General features: G+C 34.2%; 1 protein-coding gene across 1 annotated transcript in view; it reads left to right on the top strand.

Moving 5' to 3' along the window:
• ADGRB3 (adhesion G protein-coupled receptor B3) overlaps positions 1–20,151 on the top strand; it is a 907,908-nt gene that overhangs the window by 401,306 nt on the left and 486,451 nt on the right. Inside the window, exon 9 of the mRNA XM_044676017.1 lies at positions 13,044–13,238. Within this exon, the coding sequence (XP_044531952.1) occupies positions 13,044–13,238 (195 nt within the window). The remainder of the gene's footprint in view (positions 1–13,043; positions 13,239–20,151) is intronic.

Raw genomic sequence — 20,151 nt, forward strand, 5'->3', positions numbered from 1 at the left:
CACCATTTGAGTAGGCATAATTTGAATACCATCTTGTTATTCATAAATATCATTTGAAAGATTGAAATATCAAACCCCAAAATAAATACTAAAAGAATATATATCCAGGGCTGTTTTGAGGCTCAAATAAGATAATGTATGTAAAGCACTTTTTAAATCTTTAAGCACTATAAATATTGGTTATTATCATTCTTATCATTAGTCCCCAATCACTAACCTTCCAATTTGTGATGACTTTATTCCCTTAGTTTTCTTTTCTACTCCTGCTGAGCTCAAGTAATGTTAATAAAGCAATACCAGATTGTGTTGGTACAAATTTAATAAATGGGCTAGGATGGGACAGAGTGTGTGTGTATATATATACATATATATATATATATTCTTAAAAGTGTATACATATATGTGCATACACTTTTAAGATTAATCCACATTATTAAAAATGACAAATCTAGACAATCAAAATCACAATATTTCATTTTATTCAGGGTGATTGCCCTATTTTGAGGTTCAAATACTCACACTGAAAATTTGACAATGGCTTTCTCAAGCTAATTAGAGCTGGCTCCACCATACATCTCAACTGTCTCTTAGCTATAAGTGCCAGTTAGAAGCTCCTTGAACTGTTGCCTCATTGTTTCATTGGCTACCTATATATCATAGAGTATAAAAATAAAGAGGATGGATTTAACCCATTTTTGTAGTTTCTAATAATATTAAATAAAGGATCATTTTAACTACTTCTTAGAGGATAAATTAAGCATCTGAATTTGCCTGAAAAATCTGGAACATCCACAATTACAAATCAATAGTCTTTGCAAGGTACTTCCCCAAAATGAGAATGGCAAGTTAACTAGTCAAAGTATACACAAAGAAGGTCCAAGATAGTGATGAAAATTTGGAGGACATTGAAGAGTTATCTATATAAAGACATACATAGCACGCGAACACATATGAATACATATATATGTATGTATAAAATATATGTATATGTAAACTTGGAGATACATATACTCACACATAGTGGTCTTTTTTGCTTCTATTTGTGGATAATATTTTGTTGGTTGAGACAAACTCCAGAATATCACAAATAGTCTTAAATGAGATTCATAATCAATCAGTACTTTGGTAGATTATCCACACAGGAACAACAAAATGCACGAAGAACGCTTATTTGAAATGTTTGTAGTTGGATGCAAAACACATAAAACTGGTCTATGAATACACATATATTAGTCAAACACTGTACAGGGCTAATAAGCTTCCTCCAGAGTTAAACAGGAAGAATAGAATGGGGTAGATTGTCTCTCTGGGTACTTAGATAGTACCTTAAATGATCCAAAACTTTTCTATTTTAAAAAATCCATCTTTTAAAAATGGTATTCTGGTGATTTTGAATGTCTGGAAGTTATGGGATATGACAGTCTCTGAAGGATTAAAATTGAGAGTCACCCAAAGATATGAGAGGCACATGATGACTAAAAACAGTCTGTAACACATTGCAAGTGAATAAGTAAGCCAGATAAATGGTATAAACAGTAGCAAAAGAGAACTTTAGGACTGAAAAAGATGAATCACTAATTTAGGGAAGTAAGAGATAATGGGTAGATTTCTTATATATGTCATGGGTATCCATGCATTGTAGAGTGATTTAGTGGATCTCAAATTATTTATAAAAGTAGCAATTATTAAAACTATTTAGTAAGAATGTTAGGTGGCTCAGTGGATAGACAGCCAGTCCGGAAAATGGGAGGTATTAGATATAAATCTGGCATGAGATATTTTCTATCTATGTGACCCTGGGCAAGTCACTTAATCCCCACTACATTCCTTTAACACTCTTTTGCCTTACAACCAATACTTAGTATTTATTCTAAAACAGAAGGTAAGAGGTCAGGGTTTTGTTTTTGTTTTTGTTTTACTATTTATTGTTTTTGAAAAAAAAAACTGAAAACTATGTCAGTGGGATTGAAGCGATCTCATTTAGTAGTAGAGTGTTTGACAAATTCAAGAACATAAAATACCTGCAGAAGAATTCCTTATTCAGTGAGAACATATAGGAAAACTGAAAAGCAGCTTAGAAGAAAATTTTAGAGCAACGTCTTGTGATGAATTTGTAATGGATCAGTGGCCTAAGTATTTAAGGCTTTATCACAAAAAATAAGTTATAGAATTAGAGAAGAAATGAAGAGAAATTTTACAACTATGGTCAAAGGGTAAAATCTTAAACAGTGGATAGAAGAGGAATAATAGGCAATTTTAAGTGTATAAAATGAAAAGACTTTTGCACAAACAATATCAATACAACTAGAGAAATATATCAATAGGGAAAAATGATCAAAATTTGTCTGAACTTGTGTGAGATCTAGAGAGGAACTCCCTCTACCAAAAAGGATAAGCACCTGGTTGGCAAAACTTCTGTTCTTTATAAAGGGTTCCTGGCAGGAGCTGAATGGATAAATGACTTGTCCAGGTGAATGTAGCAAGTATATGTAGAAGTAGGGTCCTACACTGGGATGTGAGGCAAGTCTCCATCTAATTTACTGTGCTAGCTCCTGACAATAAATATTTCTGAAGAAAGGCCTGACAGCTAACCTATAGAAGCATTTAACACAATTATACAGGAACAAGATTTGTCATTCTATTGATTAATATTCAAGAAATATGAATAAAATTTTTTAGAAAAATAATTGCAAACTATCAACAACCATATTCAAGATTACTAAGATAGTTCATGTTTGAAAGTTTGAGAGGAGATTGGCAGACTAATACACTGATTGGTGGACCTCTTAATTGGTTTAATCATTCTGGAAAATAATTGGTAATTATGAAAAATTATGCAGAATTATTCATACCCTTTTACCTTCGGATCCCAATAATCTGTGTATACACAAGGGAGTCAATGAAGAAGTAAGTATATCATGTAAACCAGAATATTCATCAGTCCTTTTTGTGGTAGCAAAAAATAAAAACCTGTAAACAAAGTTGGACTCTACAGCTTAGGAAATATATTAATATTAATATGTAATATTATTATGTTGTAAGAAAAAATCAATATAATAGATTAGGAAGGGAGAAAAAGGAGATATATGTACTGAAATAAGAAGAAAACAGTATATACCAGGAAAACAGTGTCTACACTGACTATAATGAAGTAAACAAACAAAAAAAATACTAAAATGAAACCAAACAATATAATTGTATCAACCAATATTAAAACAAAGAAGAAATGAGGAAAAATACCTTATCCCTTTTCCTAGAGAAAAAGAGTCTCTAGATATAAAGTGTTGCCTATGCAATATATAGGGTTTCTCTTTTAGTTGGTTTAGCTTAAAAGATTTTCTTTATAAAAAGAGAAAATGGGCAGTGACATGTGGGGCACATAATTTGTTTTCCATTCTTAACTTCAATTATATATCTAGAAATGACTCTGGCATCAAAACAAAAACCAACCACAAAATTTTGAGTTAGTTAATAAGCATTTATAAAGTATTTGCTGTGTCAGACAGACACTGTTCAAAGTACTAGAAATTCAAAGAAAGGACAAAAATCACTCTTGTCCTCATGGACTTCAAATTCTAATTAGGGAGACAACATGTAAATACCTAGTCACATGCAAGCTATATACAGAGTAATGGAAGATAAACATACGGAGGAATGGACAAGCAGCTGGAAAAGCAACTGCCCAGCTCCCCTGAAAGCAGAAGAGTTGAGTTTTATAGGAAATCAGCTAGGGAAACTGACAGGTAAGGTTGAAGAGAGAAAATATTCTATGCGTGGAAGATAGCCAGTGCAAACTCAGGAAAATGAAAGGCCTTTGTAAGGAACAAGTAGGACAATTCAGCTATATGCAATAAGGAAAGTGTAAGAAGACTGGAAAAGTAGTAAAGGGGCAGGTTGTGAAGGTTTTAAATGCCAAACAGAAGACTTTTTTCTTTCATCTTGGTAGTAATAAGAGAACCACTAGAGTTTGTTGAATGGGACATGGAGTATGGTGACGTATCTTCAGAAAAATCACTTTGGTCACTGAAATAGAGGATGCTTTAGATTGGCTGGGTGGAGATTTGCAGAATGGAAACTAAGAAAAATATCTAGTGGCATTCTCTTAGCCCTTGGCTGGGCACCCTTTGGAAAATTTATGAGAAGATATACAAGAGTTTTGCAGAGAAGCAGGCATGAATGAATTTAGATCTTCATTTTTATACATCTAGGTAGCTAGGTGGTGCAGTGGTTAAAGTGATGGACTTGGAATTAGGTCAACTCATGTGTTAACTGTATCAATCTGGCTAAGTGACTTTGCCTTTCTCAGTTTCCTCATGTGTAAAAAGGATATAAACATATTATCTACTTCACAAGGTTTTGTATCAAATGAGATTTCATAGATATACATATACATATATGATATAGTGTTTTCTTATCAAAAATACTATACAAATAACTATCATCATCATCATCATCATTTTTATTATTAGCACACTGCCATTGATGAGATCACAGAATCATAGAAGCATTAAAGTAATTCTCCCAAGTAGTCGAGTATATGAAGCATTCTGATTTTTATGCATCTTTCCTTGAATATTCATCAATGTTGACATTTACTTAACAACCACCAAAGGAATTTTTAGCTAGAGCAGGTTTCTAGATTTCTTACCCAGTGGATTTGCACAGACAGTTTGCTTTAGCTTCTATCTTTAGATTAAATGGAGCTAACTCATTGCAATGAAATTTTTAAATGGTGATAGCAGGTCACTTAAGAAAGCTAATCAGACATCATCGCAGAAAGAGGATTTTGGTAAGAGGGTAAGATCTAGGAAGGAAGAGCACTCAACACTCAAGGATACCCCAAGGCTCATGGGATCATATGTTCAAAACTAGAAAGCATCCTAGAATTAATTTAGTCCATACCTTTTGATTCAGATGAACAAACTAAGGTTTAGACAGATTAAGCTCACAAAGGTATTAAGATATTACTTCCCGCTATGGTCATACACGTATTAAGTATTAGCCCAAAGGAAAAAATAAGAATACTGGAATCCAAAGTCCTCAATGCCAATCCTGCCTCTCATTCTTACTACTTGTGTGACTTTGGGCAAGCCATTTAGCCTTCCTAGGCCTCTGTTTCCTAATATGTAAGATGAGAGGATTGAATTAAGTGGCTTCTGAGCTTTAGAGGTGAGATCCTATGTCAAAGTACTCTTCTTCTAGATGAGTGCTCTCTGATGACCACTTAAAGTCATAGAAAATATGCCCAGTATTTGGCATTCTGTTATGATAGATAGTTCAGCTACTCTTCTCTCATCCTTAAGACAAAGAAGGATTCCAGTATCTATGATATTAAATTTGAAAATAATTAGATTTCTTCTCATTTTATACAGAGAAATTGTCTCTTCAGAGACAGTTTTTTTTCACTGAACAATTATTATTGGGCACAAAAAAAGTCATTGTCTTACTCTTCCTCCTCCTCATTTCACCTTTGTTTTTTTCTCCTTCCTATTCTTCCTCCTCTTCTTCCTTCATTATTTTTCTTCTTCCTCCTCTCTCTCCCTCTCTTCTTGGTTCTGGTACTTGATTTCCAAATGCACTCACACTGAACTCCATATCAGAGCTTCTCAGTAAAGAATATTTCTGTTCTTTTTGTCATTGAGACATCATATATTATATCAGGCATTTCTTCAGGAAATGCTCCACCATTTAACCCCAAGATGGTTCCTATATATTGAGTAAGAAAGAAAGCCTCCAAAAGATATACCATGGTGCTCTATCAGCCCCAATATAGCAACAACCTATATTTTTATATATCAACAAGGTTTCCAGAGAGGCATTTTCTAGAAAGCAATTTATTCTACTTGCAGATCCTATTGAGACTGTCCACAAAATTGTGGGAATATTAAAATTTATTTATCCTAGATTGTCCCATTTTGACACTACTGAGAAAGATGTTAATTATTACCCATTGTGGTAGTTGGGTTTTGTGATAAAGACATTTGTCTTTGGAGGACTGCACTGAGACTAATTATTTTCACATATGGTCTATAAACAGATGTCAGACGGTAATGATATTTGCTTACTTCTGATTCAGGCCAGGTTTGAAGTTGTTGTAGGTAAAGTATTGATTGCCTTCTTTTTATTCTTTCAGCTATCAATAAATCAATAAACGTACATTTATAAAGTAGTTAGTTTTTCCATTTATACAGACAAAAGGAAAAATAATCGCTGGTCTCAGAGAGCTTCCATTCACTATAATTCTTCTTTTGGCTATTTATCTTCATAATAGAAATAGAAAACCTAGATTACATATAGAAATATACCTTTGTTTCTTAAAGATTCATATCAATGTCATAAATTGTGGGTGTAGGGAGTGGGAAGTTGAGGGGGTCTTCTTGCTGAAAATAAAGGAAGAAAGAAACTACACAAAGAAAGAAGGTGTAGAAAGGCAGACAAACTTAGGTGGCTCTTCTTTCTGTTGTTTTTTCTTTTTTTAAATAAAGAAAGAGTCCTTGGGGATGCTGAGGCAATAATTTAGTTTTTAGCCATTCTTTCTGTCAGTGATATATTATCATATCTCCCAAGCAAGGGCTTCTACTTGCCTTTATGACAGACTTGACTACAGTGACTTTACTTTTAGCAGAGTCATATTGCATAATCATGCTCTTCCTCACTGTGGCACCAAGCAGAAGACCAATCAAAGCCCCTTCAACTGTGTCTATACTAACTCTTATTTGGGCTAATTACAAAAAATAATCTAATATTAAAATCTTTCATATTTCACTGTGGCCTAATATTCATGTTGAATCCTAGCAGGCTAGTCAACATTGTCATCACCTTTTTATTGAGCCCACACACTGCTGGTCCATAAGCTATGTTAAATTTCTTAGGCAACTGAGTGCACTCACCTAGAAGGATTTAATTAAATATTTTTTGCTATATTGGTTGGTTTCTGAATATATTTACTTTGATTCCTGCTTATATTAATAACTTGCAATTTAGAAGAATTTTTATTCATGAAGTGCTTGTGTATATCTTGTATACAGGGCAGACACAATAAATGCACAATAAATTGTGCAAATTATTAGAGTGTTTGTTGTTGTTGTTTATAATTAAGAAAGGGGCACTTTTTCTTCGAGTCCTGGCTTCAACTACTAGCTTAAAATACTAGCTGTATGACACTGGATGAGTCATGTAATCATCCCAAATTTAGGTTTCCTTATTTATATAGAGAGCAGAAAGGGACCTTAGAGGCCATCCATTCCAATCCCATCTCCAGTTTGCAAATGTTGATACTGAGGTGAGGGAAGATAAATGATTCACCCACATTACATAGTTTGCAAATATCCGTCTTCCTGACTCCAAGAACAGACCTCTATCCAAAACAGACTTCTGACTTTTAATAGTGAAGTGACACCAAGAAGAAATTATGGGGAGGTAATTTTTCTAAGAGAGCTGGGCAAAGTCAGGGAAAGCACAGATTAGATATAAGACTTGTGAAAGAAAAAGTAGGAAATAATAGCGAAGACCTATTTAAAGATAGAGTTCTATTTTATATTGGACACTGGGGGAAAAAAACGACCAGATTTCTTAGGAATTTTTTTTTATCAAAGTATATTACCATCATATATTTTAATAATAGAATAAAGAATAAATAATTGTTTTAGGGTGATGAACACTAATGAAATATTATATGCAAATATTTGTTATTAAAATATTACATGACTTTTTATTCAGATGAGTATTCTTTTTTTTAAATCCTTACCTTCCATCTTAGAATCAATATTGTGTATTGGTTCTATGATAGAAAAGTAGTAAGGGCTAGGCAATGGGGGTTAAGTGACTTGCCCAGGGTCACGCAGCAAGGAAGAGTCTGAGGCTAAATTTGAACCTAGGATCTCCTGTCTCTGGCCTGGCTCTCAATTCACTGAGTCACTTAGCTTCCCCCCAGATGAGTATTCTTTAAAGATTCTGATCTTCTATTTTTTAAATTTACTTTATTTTTTTGTTAAAAACTTTTTTTTAATATTTTTCTATGCTTACATGATTCATGTTGTCTCCCTCCCCTCTTCTCTCCCTGCTCCTGATGCTGACAAGCAATTGCACTGGGTTATATATGTGTTATCTCTTGATACTTATTTCCATATTATTCATTTTTGTAATAGAGTAATCTCTTAAAACCAGAACCCCAAATCATGTACCCATATAACCAACTGATAAATCATATGCTTTGCTTTTGTGTTTTTACTCCCACAGCTCTTTTTCTCAATGTGGATAGCATTCTTTCTCATAAGTCTCCCAGAATTCTCCTGGTAGCTCTTCTATTTTATTTTATTATTTTTTTAATGTTACAACTTTAAACATTTTATTTATTTTTAATTTTTTTGCACATAAGAGCTTTTATTTTTTAGAAAAATTTTCTAAGATTACATGATTCATGTCCTTACTCTCCCCTTCACCCTCCAAAGCTCCCCCCACCCCATAGACGACGTGCATTTCCACTGATTTTAACATTTATCATCTATCAAGATCTGTTTTCATATTATTAATAGTTGCATTGGGGTGGTCATTTCGAGTCTACATCCCCAATCATGTCCACATCAACCCATGTGTTCAAGCAGTTGTTTTTCTTCTGTGTTTCCACTCCTGTAGTTCTTCCTCTGAATGTGGGTAGCGTTCTTTTCCATAAATCCCTCAGAATTGTCCTGGGTGATTGCATTGCTGCTAGTACAGAAGTCCATTACATTCTATTTTACCACAGTATATCAGTCTCTGTGTACAATGTTCTTCTGGCTCTGCTCCTTTCACTCTGCTTCAATTCCTGGAGGTCTTTCCAGTTCACATGGAATTCCTCCAGTTTATTATTCCTTTGAGCACAATAGTATTCCATCACCAGCATATACCACAGTTTGTTCAGCCATTCCCCAATTGAAGGGCATACCCTCATTTTCCAGTTTTTTTTGCACCACAAAAAATGCAGCTATAAATATTTTTGTACAAATCTTTTTATCTATGATCTCTTTGGTAGCTCTTCTATTTTAAAGTAGATCTCTATATATCTCTTTGGAGAAGCAATTTTTAGATTTTACACTCTGATTCTGTTTTCTTCAAGTATATAGGATTTTTAACTTCTCACTCTATTGGTAATTGCCTATTTTAATCAATTGATCAAAAAGCATTTGTTAAGTATCTACTCAATACCTAGCACTCTGCTAGGAGCTGATGCAGACAAAGGAAAAAGAAGAGAAAAAAGCAATGCCTATTCTCAAGAGCTTACATTCTTTCAAGAGATATGGCATGTATATGTATAAATATGTATAAAATAAATGCTGTTAGGTGATTTTATTTTATTTTTTTTAGTTGTGTGAGGAGCACTTTGATACACCAGCAGTTGAGGTGATCAGGAAAGACCTTGGTTAGATAAGGCTAATACTAAATTTTGAAGGAAATTTTAGGTTTTCAGAGGCAGACACATGGAAGAATGGTATTTAAAGCATGTTCGATAGCCTATGCCTCGGTAAAGAGATATGAAATGGAGAGTTGTATGTGAAAAATGGAAAAAAAATTCCATGAAACCAGAGTTATTAAAGGGGAGAAATGAGTAATAAAATTAGAAAGATAAATTGGAGGCAGATTGAAGGACCTTAAATTTCAAACAGATATGTTTATATTTTATCCTATCAGTAATAAAGAACCTGTAGTATTTATTGAGCAAAAAGTTAAGGTTAAATGGTTAAACCTGTGATTTAGGAAACACATTTGATTGTAGTGTGGAAGATGACCAACAGACAATTGATAAGCTTTTTCAGCAGTACAGGTATGAGGTGACGAGGGCCTGAACAAAAGTAGTGGTGACCATGAGGTAATGGGAAGGGGACAGAGAGTAAAAGCCTTCCCTTACCCTAATCATGTAATTGCAGAATTTCAGAGGAACATCAAAGGGCATCTAATTCATCCCTTACCTACAATAATTTCTACTAAGAATACTAAAAATTTTCAAGCCATACTTGATTTGAAGACTTCCAGGGCAAGGGAGCCTATTCTTCTTCTGCATACCTCCAATTATTTGAAAGGACCTTTCCCTAGAACATCACTCTTAAATTTACCTTATTTTGGCTCCTCGTTATTCACAATTCTGTCTTCTGGGGTCAAACAGGATAAATCAGTTCCATCTTATTCATAGTGAATCCATTGTTAACTGCCTGCTAGAGTACTCTACCTGGATGTGGTATAGTCATTTCAAACTCAGCATATCCAGAATAGAACTCATTATCTCCCCTTCCCCACAAATTCACCATCATTCTTCCAGTTACTCAAGTTTACAACCTCAGAATCTACTCTGTTCTTCACTCTTTCTTTCTCCCTTATATAGTCAGTTTCCAGGTCTTGCTGATTCTACCTTTACAATCTACCTCTTATCTGCTGCTTTCTCTTCTCTTAGACCATAATCATCCTAATTCAATCCCTTTTCAGTTCTCCTAATGAGTTTACATTCTACTAATCCCCTAGATCAGTTTTGGGGAGGTTTTTCCCATTTCCAGTGCCACATTCTCATAGGACTCCCAGGAAAGGAAAGATTTCACTAATGGAGTGGACAGTGATTTGGGGGCTTACAGAGTATATCCATTTATACAAGGGATCTACATATGCCATTTGGGACCCTTTGACTTGTTGGAATTCTGCAGCAGCCTTATCAGATATATCTGGTTCCTTTACATATCCTGACTCTGTCTAGTCATCTTAGCCTTTCTGGACCTAAGGGTTAATTCGTTTGCATATCAGCACCAAATGTTCTGTATAAGAGAGGGATGTCAGAAACCTTAGGCTTCTTTTATTGGAATATCTAGTTGGGCATTTTCTGGAATGAGTTCAATTGGTCTTATCAGGACTTTCAGGCGTTCTTCTAGAGTGGAAGTCAAGGTAGACATAGCCAGGATGTAGGATTCCTAACAATCATAGTTAGATATATATTATATTTTAAATATTCACAGATAAAAGTCCTAATACCTTTGTAGCCCTTTCCATAATACCTTCCTTTTCCACCCCTTGCAACTAGATGTTGTTATTCAGTCACTCATGGTCTCCCACTCTTTATGACTATATGGGTTTTTTTTTTGGAAAAGAAACTAGAGAGGTTTGCTATTTCCTTCTCCCTTGCAGCTAGTACCAAGGTGGATAGAGAGCCTGGAGTCAGGAAGACCTTGGCCTTAGACACTTCTTAGACCTGTGACCTGAGGCTTGTTAGTCCTATCATCCTGGCAAATCACTTATCCATTTCCTCAACTATAAAATGAGAATAATAATTGCCTTCCCTAATAGTATTATTGTGAAGATCAAATGACATAATACAGTAGGCACTTAATAAATGTAGTTTCCCTGGGGCAGCTGGGTAGCTCAGTGGATTGAGAGCCAGGCCTAGAGATGGGAGGTCTTAGGTACAAATTTGACCTCAGACACTTCCCAGCTGTGTGACCCTGGGAAAGTCACTTAACCCCCATTGCCTAGCCCTTACCATTCTTCTGCCTTGGAACCAATACACAGTACACAGTATTGATTCCAAGACAGAAGGTAAGAGTTTAAAAAAATAAACAAATAAATGAATAAATGAATGAATGAACAAACAAACAAATCAACAAACAAATAAATAAATAGACAAATGCATGAACAAACAAACAAACAAATAAATAAATAAACGGACAAACAAGCAAATAAATAAATAAATGAATAGGTGAATGGGTGCATGGGTGGATAAATAAGTAAATAAATGTAGTTACCCTTTTCCTTCTCACATTTCTCCCAGTCACTTACTTTGGACTCCTTTGCACTTATCCCAGGCTCCTTTGTTTTTGTCATTGCCATCATTGTTCAGTTACTCTTTGTAACTACATTTGGGATTTTCTTGGCAAGGATACCAGATTGGTTTACCATTTCCTTCTCTAGCTTATTTTACAGATAAGGAAGCTGAGGCAAACTGAGGGTTAAATGGTTTGTCCAGGGATACACAGCCAATAAATGCCGGAGACCAGATTTAAATTCATGTCTCTTCACTGCCCACCCTTGCATGTATTGTAGTTAATTTTATATGAATCATTCTCCTTAACATTTGTTTGTAAACTCTTTTAAAGCAGGGTCTACTGCATAGATGTCTTTCTCTTCTTAGTGTATTTCAAAATAGCCTGGCTAGAAGACATACTGAATAGAAGCTTGTTATTTCACCTGGACTGTTTTCAAGCATCAAATATCCATCCTTCCCTTAATAAATAAATTATGGAGAACGAACAGAAGGTATTTTTGCAGTGGAACTTTTAGGCAGTTACATGATTAACAAGCCTAGCCTCTTGATCTGCTGTAAAAGGGCCCTTAGAGAACATCTAATCTTACTCATTTTTATAGATGATGAAAGTAAGGCCCAGAGAGTAGTCAGTGGCAACACTATTAATTTTACAACTAAAAGAGCCGAGTTTCCTTAGCTACTAAAACTTTTTTAAAAATTCTCTAAAGGACTCTACCTTTTGTCATATGTTTAGGAAGTTTTAAATTTCAGAACAATCTTCTTCAGCACAGGTTATCTTTGTGGCCTGTGTCAGAATGATATGTTTGCTACACATATATTATTACTTCAGTACAGTTCTGTATTTGTGCTGTGAAATAATTGGAGTTAAATCTCTAAACATTTTTAAATTAGTATTTTCACTGCACGTTTTCATAATTTCTATGATGTCCTGATTGAGCTAGTCTTTCATTTTTTATCATATTGAAAAACTACTTTTATTTTTCTTTGTCCTTGAAAATAAATATGAATTATTTCCAGTGCCCTTAATTTTGGCATCTAAGCCTAAATTGACAGTTATGGCAAATCTAAAGTATTGTATACACTCACAAACTTTTGCCTCGGGGGTATCTGCCTATCAATGAATTTGATACATTTTGCAGTTTTGGATATCTCAAAAAAAATCTCCTAAAATGTATTGACATATTTCTAAATATATTTCTTTCCTCAAGACAGGTAGAAACATAGTAATGAAGATTCTGATGTTTATTCCATTCTTTGCCTATCACAGATTAAAGAGCACCTTGCCAAAGGTCAGCGAATGTTGGCAGGTGATGGCATGTCCCAAGTGACCAAGACCCTGTTGGATTTAACTCAGAGGAAAAATTTTTATGCAGGAGACCTTCTGATATCAGTGGAAATTCTACGAAATGTGACAGATACATTTAAAAGGGCAAGCTATATTCCTGCATCTGATGGTGTACAGGTAAGAGACATGAGAACATAAAGCAAAGAAATGATTGGAAAAGAAATCAATTTTTCAGCACAGAGGAGCTAGGGTCAGTTGGACATAGGGCAGGAAGCTTGGCAGAATGGAAAGAACACTTGATTTTGCAGAGGAGGATTTTGAGAACTATTTTCCTATTGGAAAAATGACTGATTCAATTAAAGTGCTGTATTTTGTGCCTCCATGTCCATGCCCCATATCACAAAAATGCCACTAATATTACTCTTGGCAAATGAGGTCAGTGAAATGCTCTGAGCATCTCAAATGATTAAAAAACTATCAAAAATTTAAACTGATATTACAAAGACCTTATTCTCATACTTTATATCACTTACCATAGGAAAATATGGAAACTTTTCACTATACACAACTGGATATAGTGGATTGGATCCTTTCAATCCAAGCACATTAAGTACTGAAGAATTTAAGGCTTCCTTTGTTTTTTATTTTATAAATCAATTAATAAACATCATTCAGGATGTGTTAAGAATAACGAGGGTTAGTCAGGCTATGCTTATACTGGCACATTTTGAAAATATTAGCATAATTTAGTAAATATTCACCATCTACTTTTCATGTATGAAAAGACCATGTTGCTCTTTTATAGCAACTTTATTAATTTCAGATTTAATTCCAAGCACTTAATTTTCAACATTTCTCTAGTCATAAAAATAGTTAAAGCTCATTAAATAGGATAGACATGGTGTATTTAATATAGGTCCAATTTCAGTTTTGTATTAATTTTTTTAAATGGTAGACTGACATTATTACAGCTGAAAACACTGTTTTTGATCCCTGAATTTTAAACATAGTGACCTATGCTATTTCTTTGCCTTAAGTTCATTAAAATAAGAGTTTGGCAGAACTCCCAGAGGATGTTTTTGTTTGTTTCAGCCAACTCTTCATTTGAGAGTTGTATTTTCATTACTCAGGAAGAAGAGATTTCCAAAGTAAATAATAGCTAACATTAAGAAAATGTTTTAAGGTTTGTAAAGTACTTTAAATGTTATTTCAGTTCTTCCTCACAATTACTCTGAGGTAAGCACCATTATTTTAGAAATAAGGAAAGTGAAGCAAAAATAATTTAAGTAACTTGCTCAGGATCACACAACTATTAAATATCTGAGGAAAGAATTGAATTAAGGTCTTCCTGACTCCATGTCCAACACTATGTGACCTCGCTGCCTTAACTATAGAAAGAAAAAGGAAAAACAATTATACTTCATTAGGACTTTTGGGGATACTTTAAAAAATAATGCTGTGGGGTCAGTGCATATGTTTAACATAAGTATAAACATAAATAAATGAAATATTCTTAAAATATTAAGCAATTATTGTGATGGGCAATGTTCCTACTTAGAATATAAATATGAAAGATTCCTTGCCTTCAAAAAGTTCATATTCTAATAAGAGAGGACTCTATAAGTAGGAGAATATTGCTTAGTCTGAAAAAAAAATTCTATTTTTAATCACAGGAATGATGAGTAGAAAAACAGGGCAATTATTTGACATCCAAGGCACTTTTTTCCAGAAATGACAATATTCATTGATTACTGTTCATATAGAATCAGGGAAGGATGGACAGCCATGCTTGGTGGTAAACAGAATATTAACTAGATTTGGTAAATCCTCACCATTTTCAAGTACATGGCCACAGGGAAGGAACTGAAGAACCCAGTTGTAGGGGGACAGGGAATGGAGCATGGTATTATGGTGCACTATGGTAGGTCTGGATCTTCCTAGATGTGGCAATTATCCACCAATGCCACAGTCCAGTGACTCTATGGAGGAAGTTGCAGAATTATGCAGTGGCAGATAGAGAACTGACCTTGGATTAAGGAAAACCAGGAAACAAATCCTGCTTATGACCCATTTTATGTGAACATAGGAAACTCAATTTAATCTTTTAATGCTTCCAGTCAACTTCCTCAGTATAAAGTCACAGGAAAGATGTTGATCTCTACTGACGAAAGGGAGTTTATACACAAAGAGTTCCTCAAATGGATAAAATCACAAATCCAGACTTCTGTCTCTCTTTTTAAAGTGTATGAAGGGGGCAGCTCACTAAGCAGCTCAATGGATTGAGAGCCAGGCCTAGAAACTGGAGGTCCAGGGTTCAAATGTGACCTCAGATACTTCCTAACTGTGTTAACCTGGGCAAGTCACTTAACTCCTATTGCCTAGCCCTTACCTCTCTTCTGCCTTAAGACCAATACACAATAATGATTCTAAAGTGGAAGGTAAGGGTTTAAAAAAAGTAAAATAAAATGTATGTTTAATAGTATTTATGAAGACTCTCAAAGGCCTCACTAAAGCGCTTCAGAATTTCTTTCTTTGTAATGCAGAGCAAAGAAAAAGTAGGATAGTAGCTAGAAATCCGACCTTAGAGTTAGGGAGACTTCTGTTTGCAATGACCTGGTTTTACAAATAGTGTTTGCAAGCGCATTGAGCAAGTCACTTAACCTATGACAAGTGGCTAAAGTTCAAGTTGCATTTTAGGTGCTCAATTAGTGAGAAGATAGTTCCTCTCCCAATGAAATTCACAGAGTTGACTTCCCCTATCCCTTAAGAAAAAATAATAAGCAAGGAAAAAACCCAAAATATTTAAATATATTCATAGGATAAAATTGCATCCATAATGTGGAGAGATTATTTTTACGCTACTGAACCAATTTCCTAATAGTTTATTATAATTCTATCAATCCTAAAGATTTTTTAAAAGTCATTCCATATATAAAGATTTTTTTTCCATTTTATAAATAGGAAAGAAAATTAGAATCATTCCTAACATTTAATTCCTAAACTTTAAAAATACAAAGCACATTTACCAACACAAAGTTTTCATGGGATATTTGAGTGATAGTATTTGATTAAATATTTTATTTCAAGAAACAAGATGAATTTTATGACAAATAAATCACGACTTTGCCATGGCTAGAGAGGGCTTCTTGTTCAAATGTTTACACAGAATTAACCAGTCAGTATGATTTGTTGAAGAATGTTTATTACTGAAATTGATTGGCTATTTAAAGAAATTGACCAGATTGAGTGATGGTTTAGGCATCATGTTACCATAGCGAGGGAATAAAATGCTTGCTTGTAAGAATTAGTTCTTCTAGAACAAAAGAGAAGCATTTTTACTACCCTGAAGAACTATGAATATTAAAAAAAACTTTTTCCTTTGGTGGGAGAAGCTGATAGATTAGTTCAATATCTTTGTTCTCCTTATAACTTAGCAATTTTCTGTGGTTTGAATACAGACTGCCCTATGCCTCCTTTCTCCTGGGCAAGGGAAGTTATTCATTTTTTGTTTTTTTTTTCTGCAAAAATTGAAATAAAGGAAGTTTAAATAGCTCTCCATAGTGTGAGAATCAATCTAAGCTCCTTAGCCTGACATTAGACTTTTACAGGATATAATCACATCTGGTCTTTCTAACTTTCACACATTTCTCTTCAGTATACATAGATGCCGACACTTTGGCTTTTTTCTCTTCATTTGATCTCTCTGTTCTTTCCACCTGTAATATCCTTTCTTCATGGGTTCTTTTTTTTTTAAGATTACATGTCAATAGAATTTTTAATAATCTTTTTCTGACATTTTGTGATCCATGTTCTCTCCCCCCTTCAACTTCTACTCTTCCCCAAGATAGCAAGTAATATGATATAGATCATATATATGTTATACAATATATATTGCTATGTTTGTCATATTGTGAAAGAAGACATATCATTTATGCTAGAGAAAAATTCATGGAGTAAGTAAAATGAAGAATGCTATGATCCTTCATGGATTCTTAACCTGAAGTCCATGAAGTTAAAAATTTTCAACAGATATATTTCAATATAATTTGTTTACTTTTTAATTATATGTATTTTACCTGTTGAATTTAAAAACAATATCCCAAGGAGTTCATGGAATTTACCACACTGATAAGGGATATAAAGACAAAAAGAAATTTCATAACACTTGTTCTTCAGTTTTATGCTTCTCGATCCTAACTATCCTTCAAAACCCATTTCAAGTACCTCATTCTTCATGAAATCTTCTTTTATTCTCTCAATGAACTTTTTTCCTTTTAAATGCCAATCACACTTTTTTTGGTGTCCCCTTTACCATCATTTATCACATGGTATACTGTGTGTGTCTTTACTATGCAAATGTCTTTTTTCTCTCTCTTATAAGATTTTTGGTCCCCTTAAAGTATGTTCTAAATTGTTCCATCACTCAAGGCACCTGGTACAATGCTTTACCAAAAAAAAGTTTCTTAATCTTTTAAAAGATTTATGGTTTCCATTACTGTGGATATTCCACCAACACAGATTGCAACTTCTCTGCAGTTTAGAAGCATGACTTCAAGAGTTGCAGTGGCCACACACAAAAAGGAGTCTTCATCACCTAGCTTAGAGGCAACTAAATAACCTGATGGATAAAATGCCAGGCCTAGAGATTTGTAGACCTGAGTTAAAATATGGTAACAGACAACTGCTAGTGGTGTAACCACTAGCAGATTTCTAAACTTCCGCTTGCCATAGTTTCTTCACCTGTAAATGGTAATAATGATGGCGTCTACCTCACAGGGTTGATGTATGGATCAGAAGAGATCACATTTTACTGTACTTAGTACAGTCCCTAGCATTTTGTAGGTACTACATAAATATTTAATCCCTCATTCTCTCTCCAACTTTCACAAGATAACTTTCTCTTTCTTTTATTACACTAATCTTTAACAATATCTATTCTATCCACAAGTCAAAAGTTGAATCCCCTTCAACCTGGAGGAACACACCACAGCTGATGTGCCCCTAGCATTGTCTTTAAGACAGGAAAGGATGGGACTTGGGGGAAAAGAAGCAGTTATTAACTCCTTGATACTTGCTAGGCATTGTGCTAAGCACTTTATAAGTCTCTCATTTGATGTAAAACAAGACTGAATCCTTGCCATGATGAAACAACAAAGTAGTTCAGGGGATCAGTTAAATTTTGATGAATGAATGAATGACAAATTCATTCCAGAAAGGCTGACATTTATTCGATGATGATAACCAAATTAAAAGAGAGAAGGAACAAGAGACTAAACTCTGTTATTTCTCCACTTGTAAGGATAGTGGAACCTAGCAAAAGGAAAGTTGAATCAAACAGAAATGCTTAAAATTACCAATTTTAAAAATAGAATATACTGTTGTCTCCTCTGTTAAAGGAAGTGAATTGTCACTTTGGCCAACTCACTGTGATTGTTCTTTCATAAGCTGTTCCTTTGCTGAATTGAGTAGTATTTTGTTGTTACTGTTAGTGTTTTGGAGGAGTTTGTTGATACTAATTCAATGTGATCTGAAGTGAGGAATATTTCTTTTGGTTTTCAAAAACATATCCTTGGCCTTGAAAGACTCAAAGCAAAGTTTTGTGCTAGTAAACAAACTGATTCATTCTGACACTGAAGAGTATTTATATATGGAACATCAACCTGCCATTTCTCACCAAGATTGTAGGCTTTGTTCTGTTTAGTTTTGTTTCAATTATTTTTTAAAATTAGTCAGACAAATATGTATGTATATACATGTGTGTATATATATATATATATACATATATACATAGCATATACTGTGTTCTAGGCACTGTAGCAAACTTAGAATTTTAAGATTTATTTTCCTAATAGAGATAATAGATAATATCTATATAACATTTTAAGGCTGATAGTCTTACACATGTCATCTAATTTTATCTTCACAATAACCTTGTGAAGCAGGTGCTATTATTTTGCCCATTTTTGGTGGTTTAGTCATTTCACTTGTGTCTGGTTGTTCATGACCCCATTAGGGTTTTCTTGGCAAAGATACCAGAATAGTTTGCCATGTCTTTCTCTGGCTCATTTTTCAGATGAGGAAACTGAGGCAAACAAGGTTAAGGGTCTTGCCCAGGGTTATATAGCTAGTGTCTGAGGCTAGATTTACCTCAGGAATATAAATCTTCCTGACTCCATCTCAGTTGCTACCTGGCTGCTCCGTTTTACATATGAGGTATCTGAGGTAGAAAGAATTTACGTGATATTGCCAGTGTCATCCAACTAAAGTGGCAAAAGTTAGATTTGAGCTCAGATCTTTCTGACTCCAGTACTATTGACTGCACCACCTAGGTGCTATAATCAAAGACAAGTCTAGCACTCTACCACCTAAAGACCTTTGTACAAAGTGTTTAAAAGAACAGTTCTGGCATTGGAGATGTTTTAGCTAGAGAGATAGGAATCCTTGATTCAAGGATTATAAGATTTAATATATTAATAAATGCAAGATGATACTTGAGAAATGGCATTCATTGTGTTAAATGTTAACTTTTGAGTAGCATTATTTTCATTAGATAGCAATGTTTGCTAACATATGGACCTCCTGAAATAGAGAAAAGCACCATATAAATATAAGGTAGCATTAAGAGTAAAAAGTAGCAAAAGAGTAAATGGTAAAAGTGATTTTTTTTTGTAGCCACGCTTGTAATATCACTGATACAGGGGAATCCTAGTGAGGAAATTTCTCCACCAATACCAATCCACAGTTCCTCTGCAATTTTTAGAAAGAGATAATTGGTTGGAGCACTGGGAGCTAAGGGACTTGCCCGAGGTCATACACTACTGAGGGCCAAATGGGGACTTGAACCCATGATTTTCTTACTCTCTAACCATTATACTATGCCATATAAATACAATGTTAAGTACTACAAAGCTTATAGTTATGTATAATCCATAACCTTTATTTCCTCTGTGACAACTATGTAATTATATTAATTTTTCATAGTTTCAAAGGCTCATAGCTCTATAAGTAAGAGACCTAAAAGATCATGGAGGTATAAAATGTTATAGTTGAGACTCAGGGAGATGAAATTATTTTATCATAGCCACACTGC

The sequence above is a fragment of the Gracilinanus agilis genome, chromosome 4, assembly GCF_016433145.1.
Source record: "Gracilinanus agilis isolate LMUSP501 chromosome 4, AgileGrace, whole genome shotgun sequence".
Lineage (NCBI taxonomy): Eukaryota > Metazoa > Chordata > Mammalia > Didelphimorphia > Didelphidae > Gracilinanus > Gracilinanus agilis.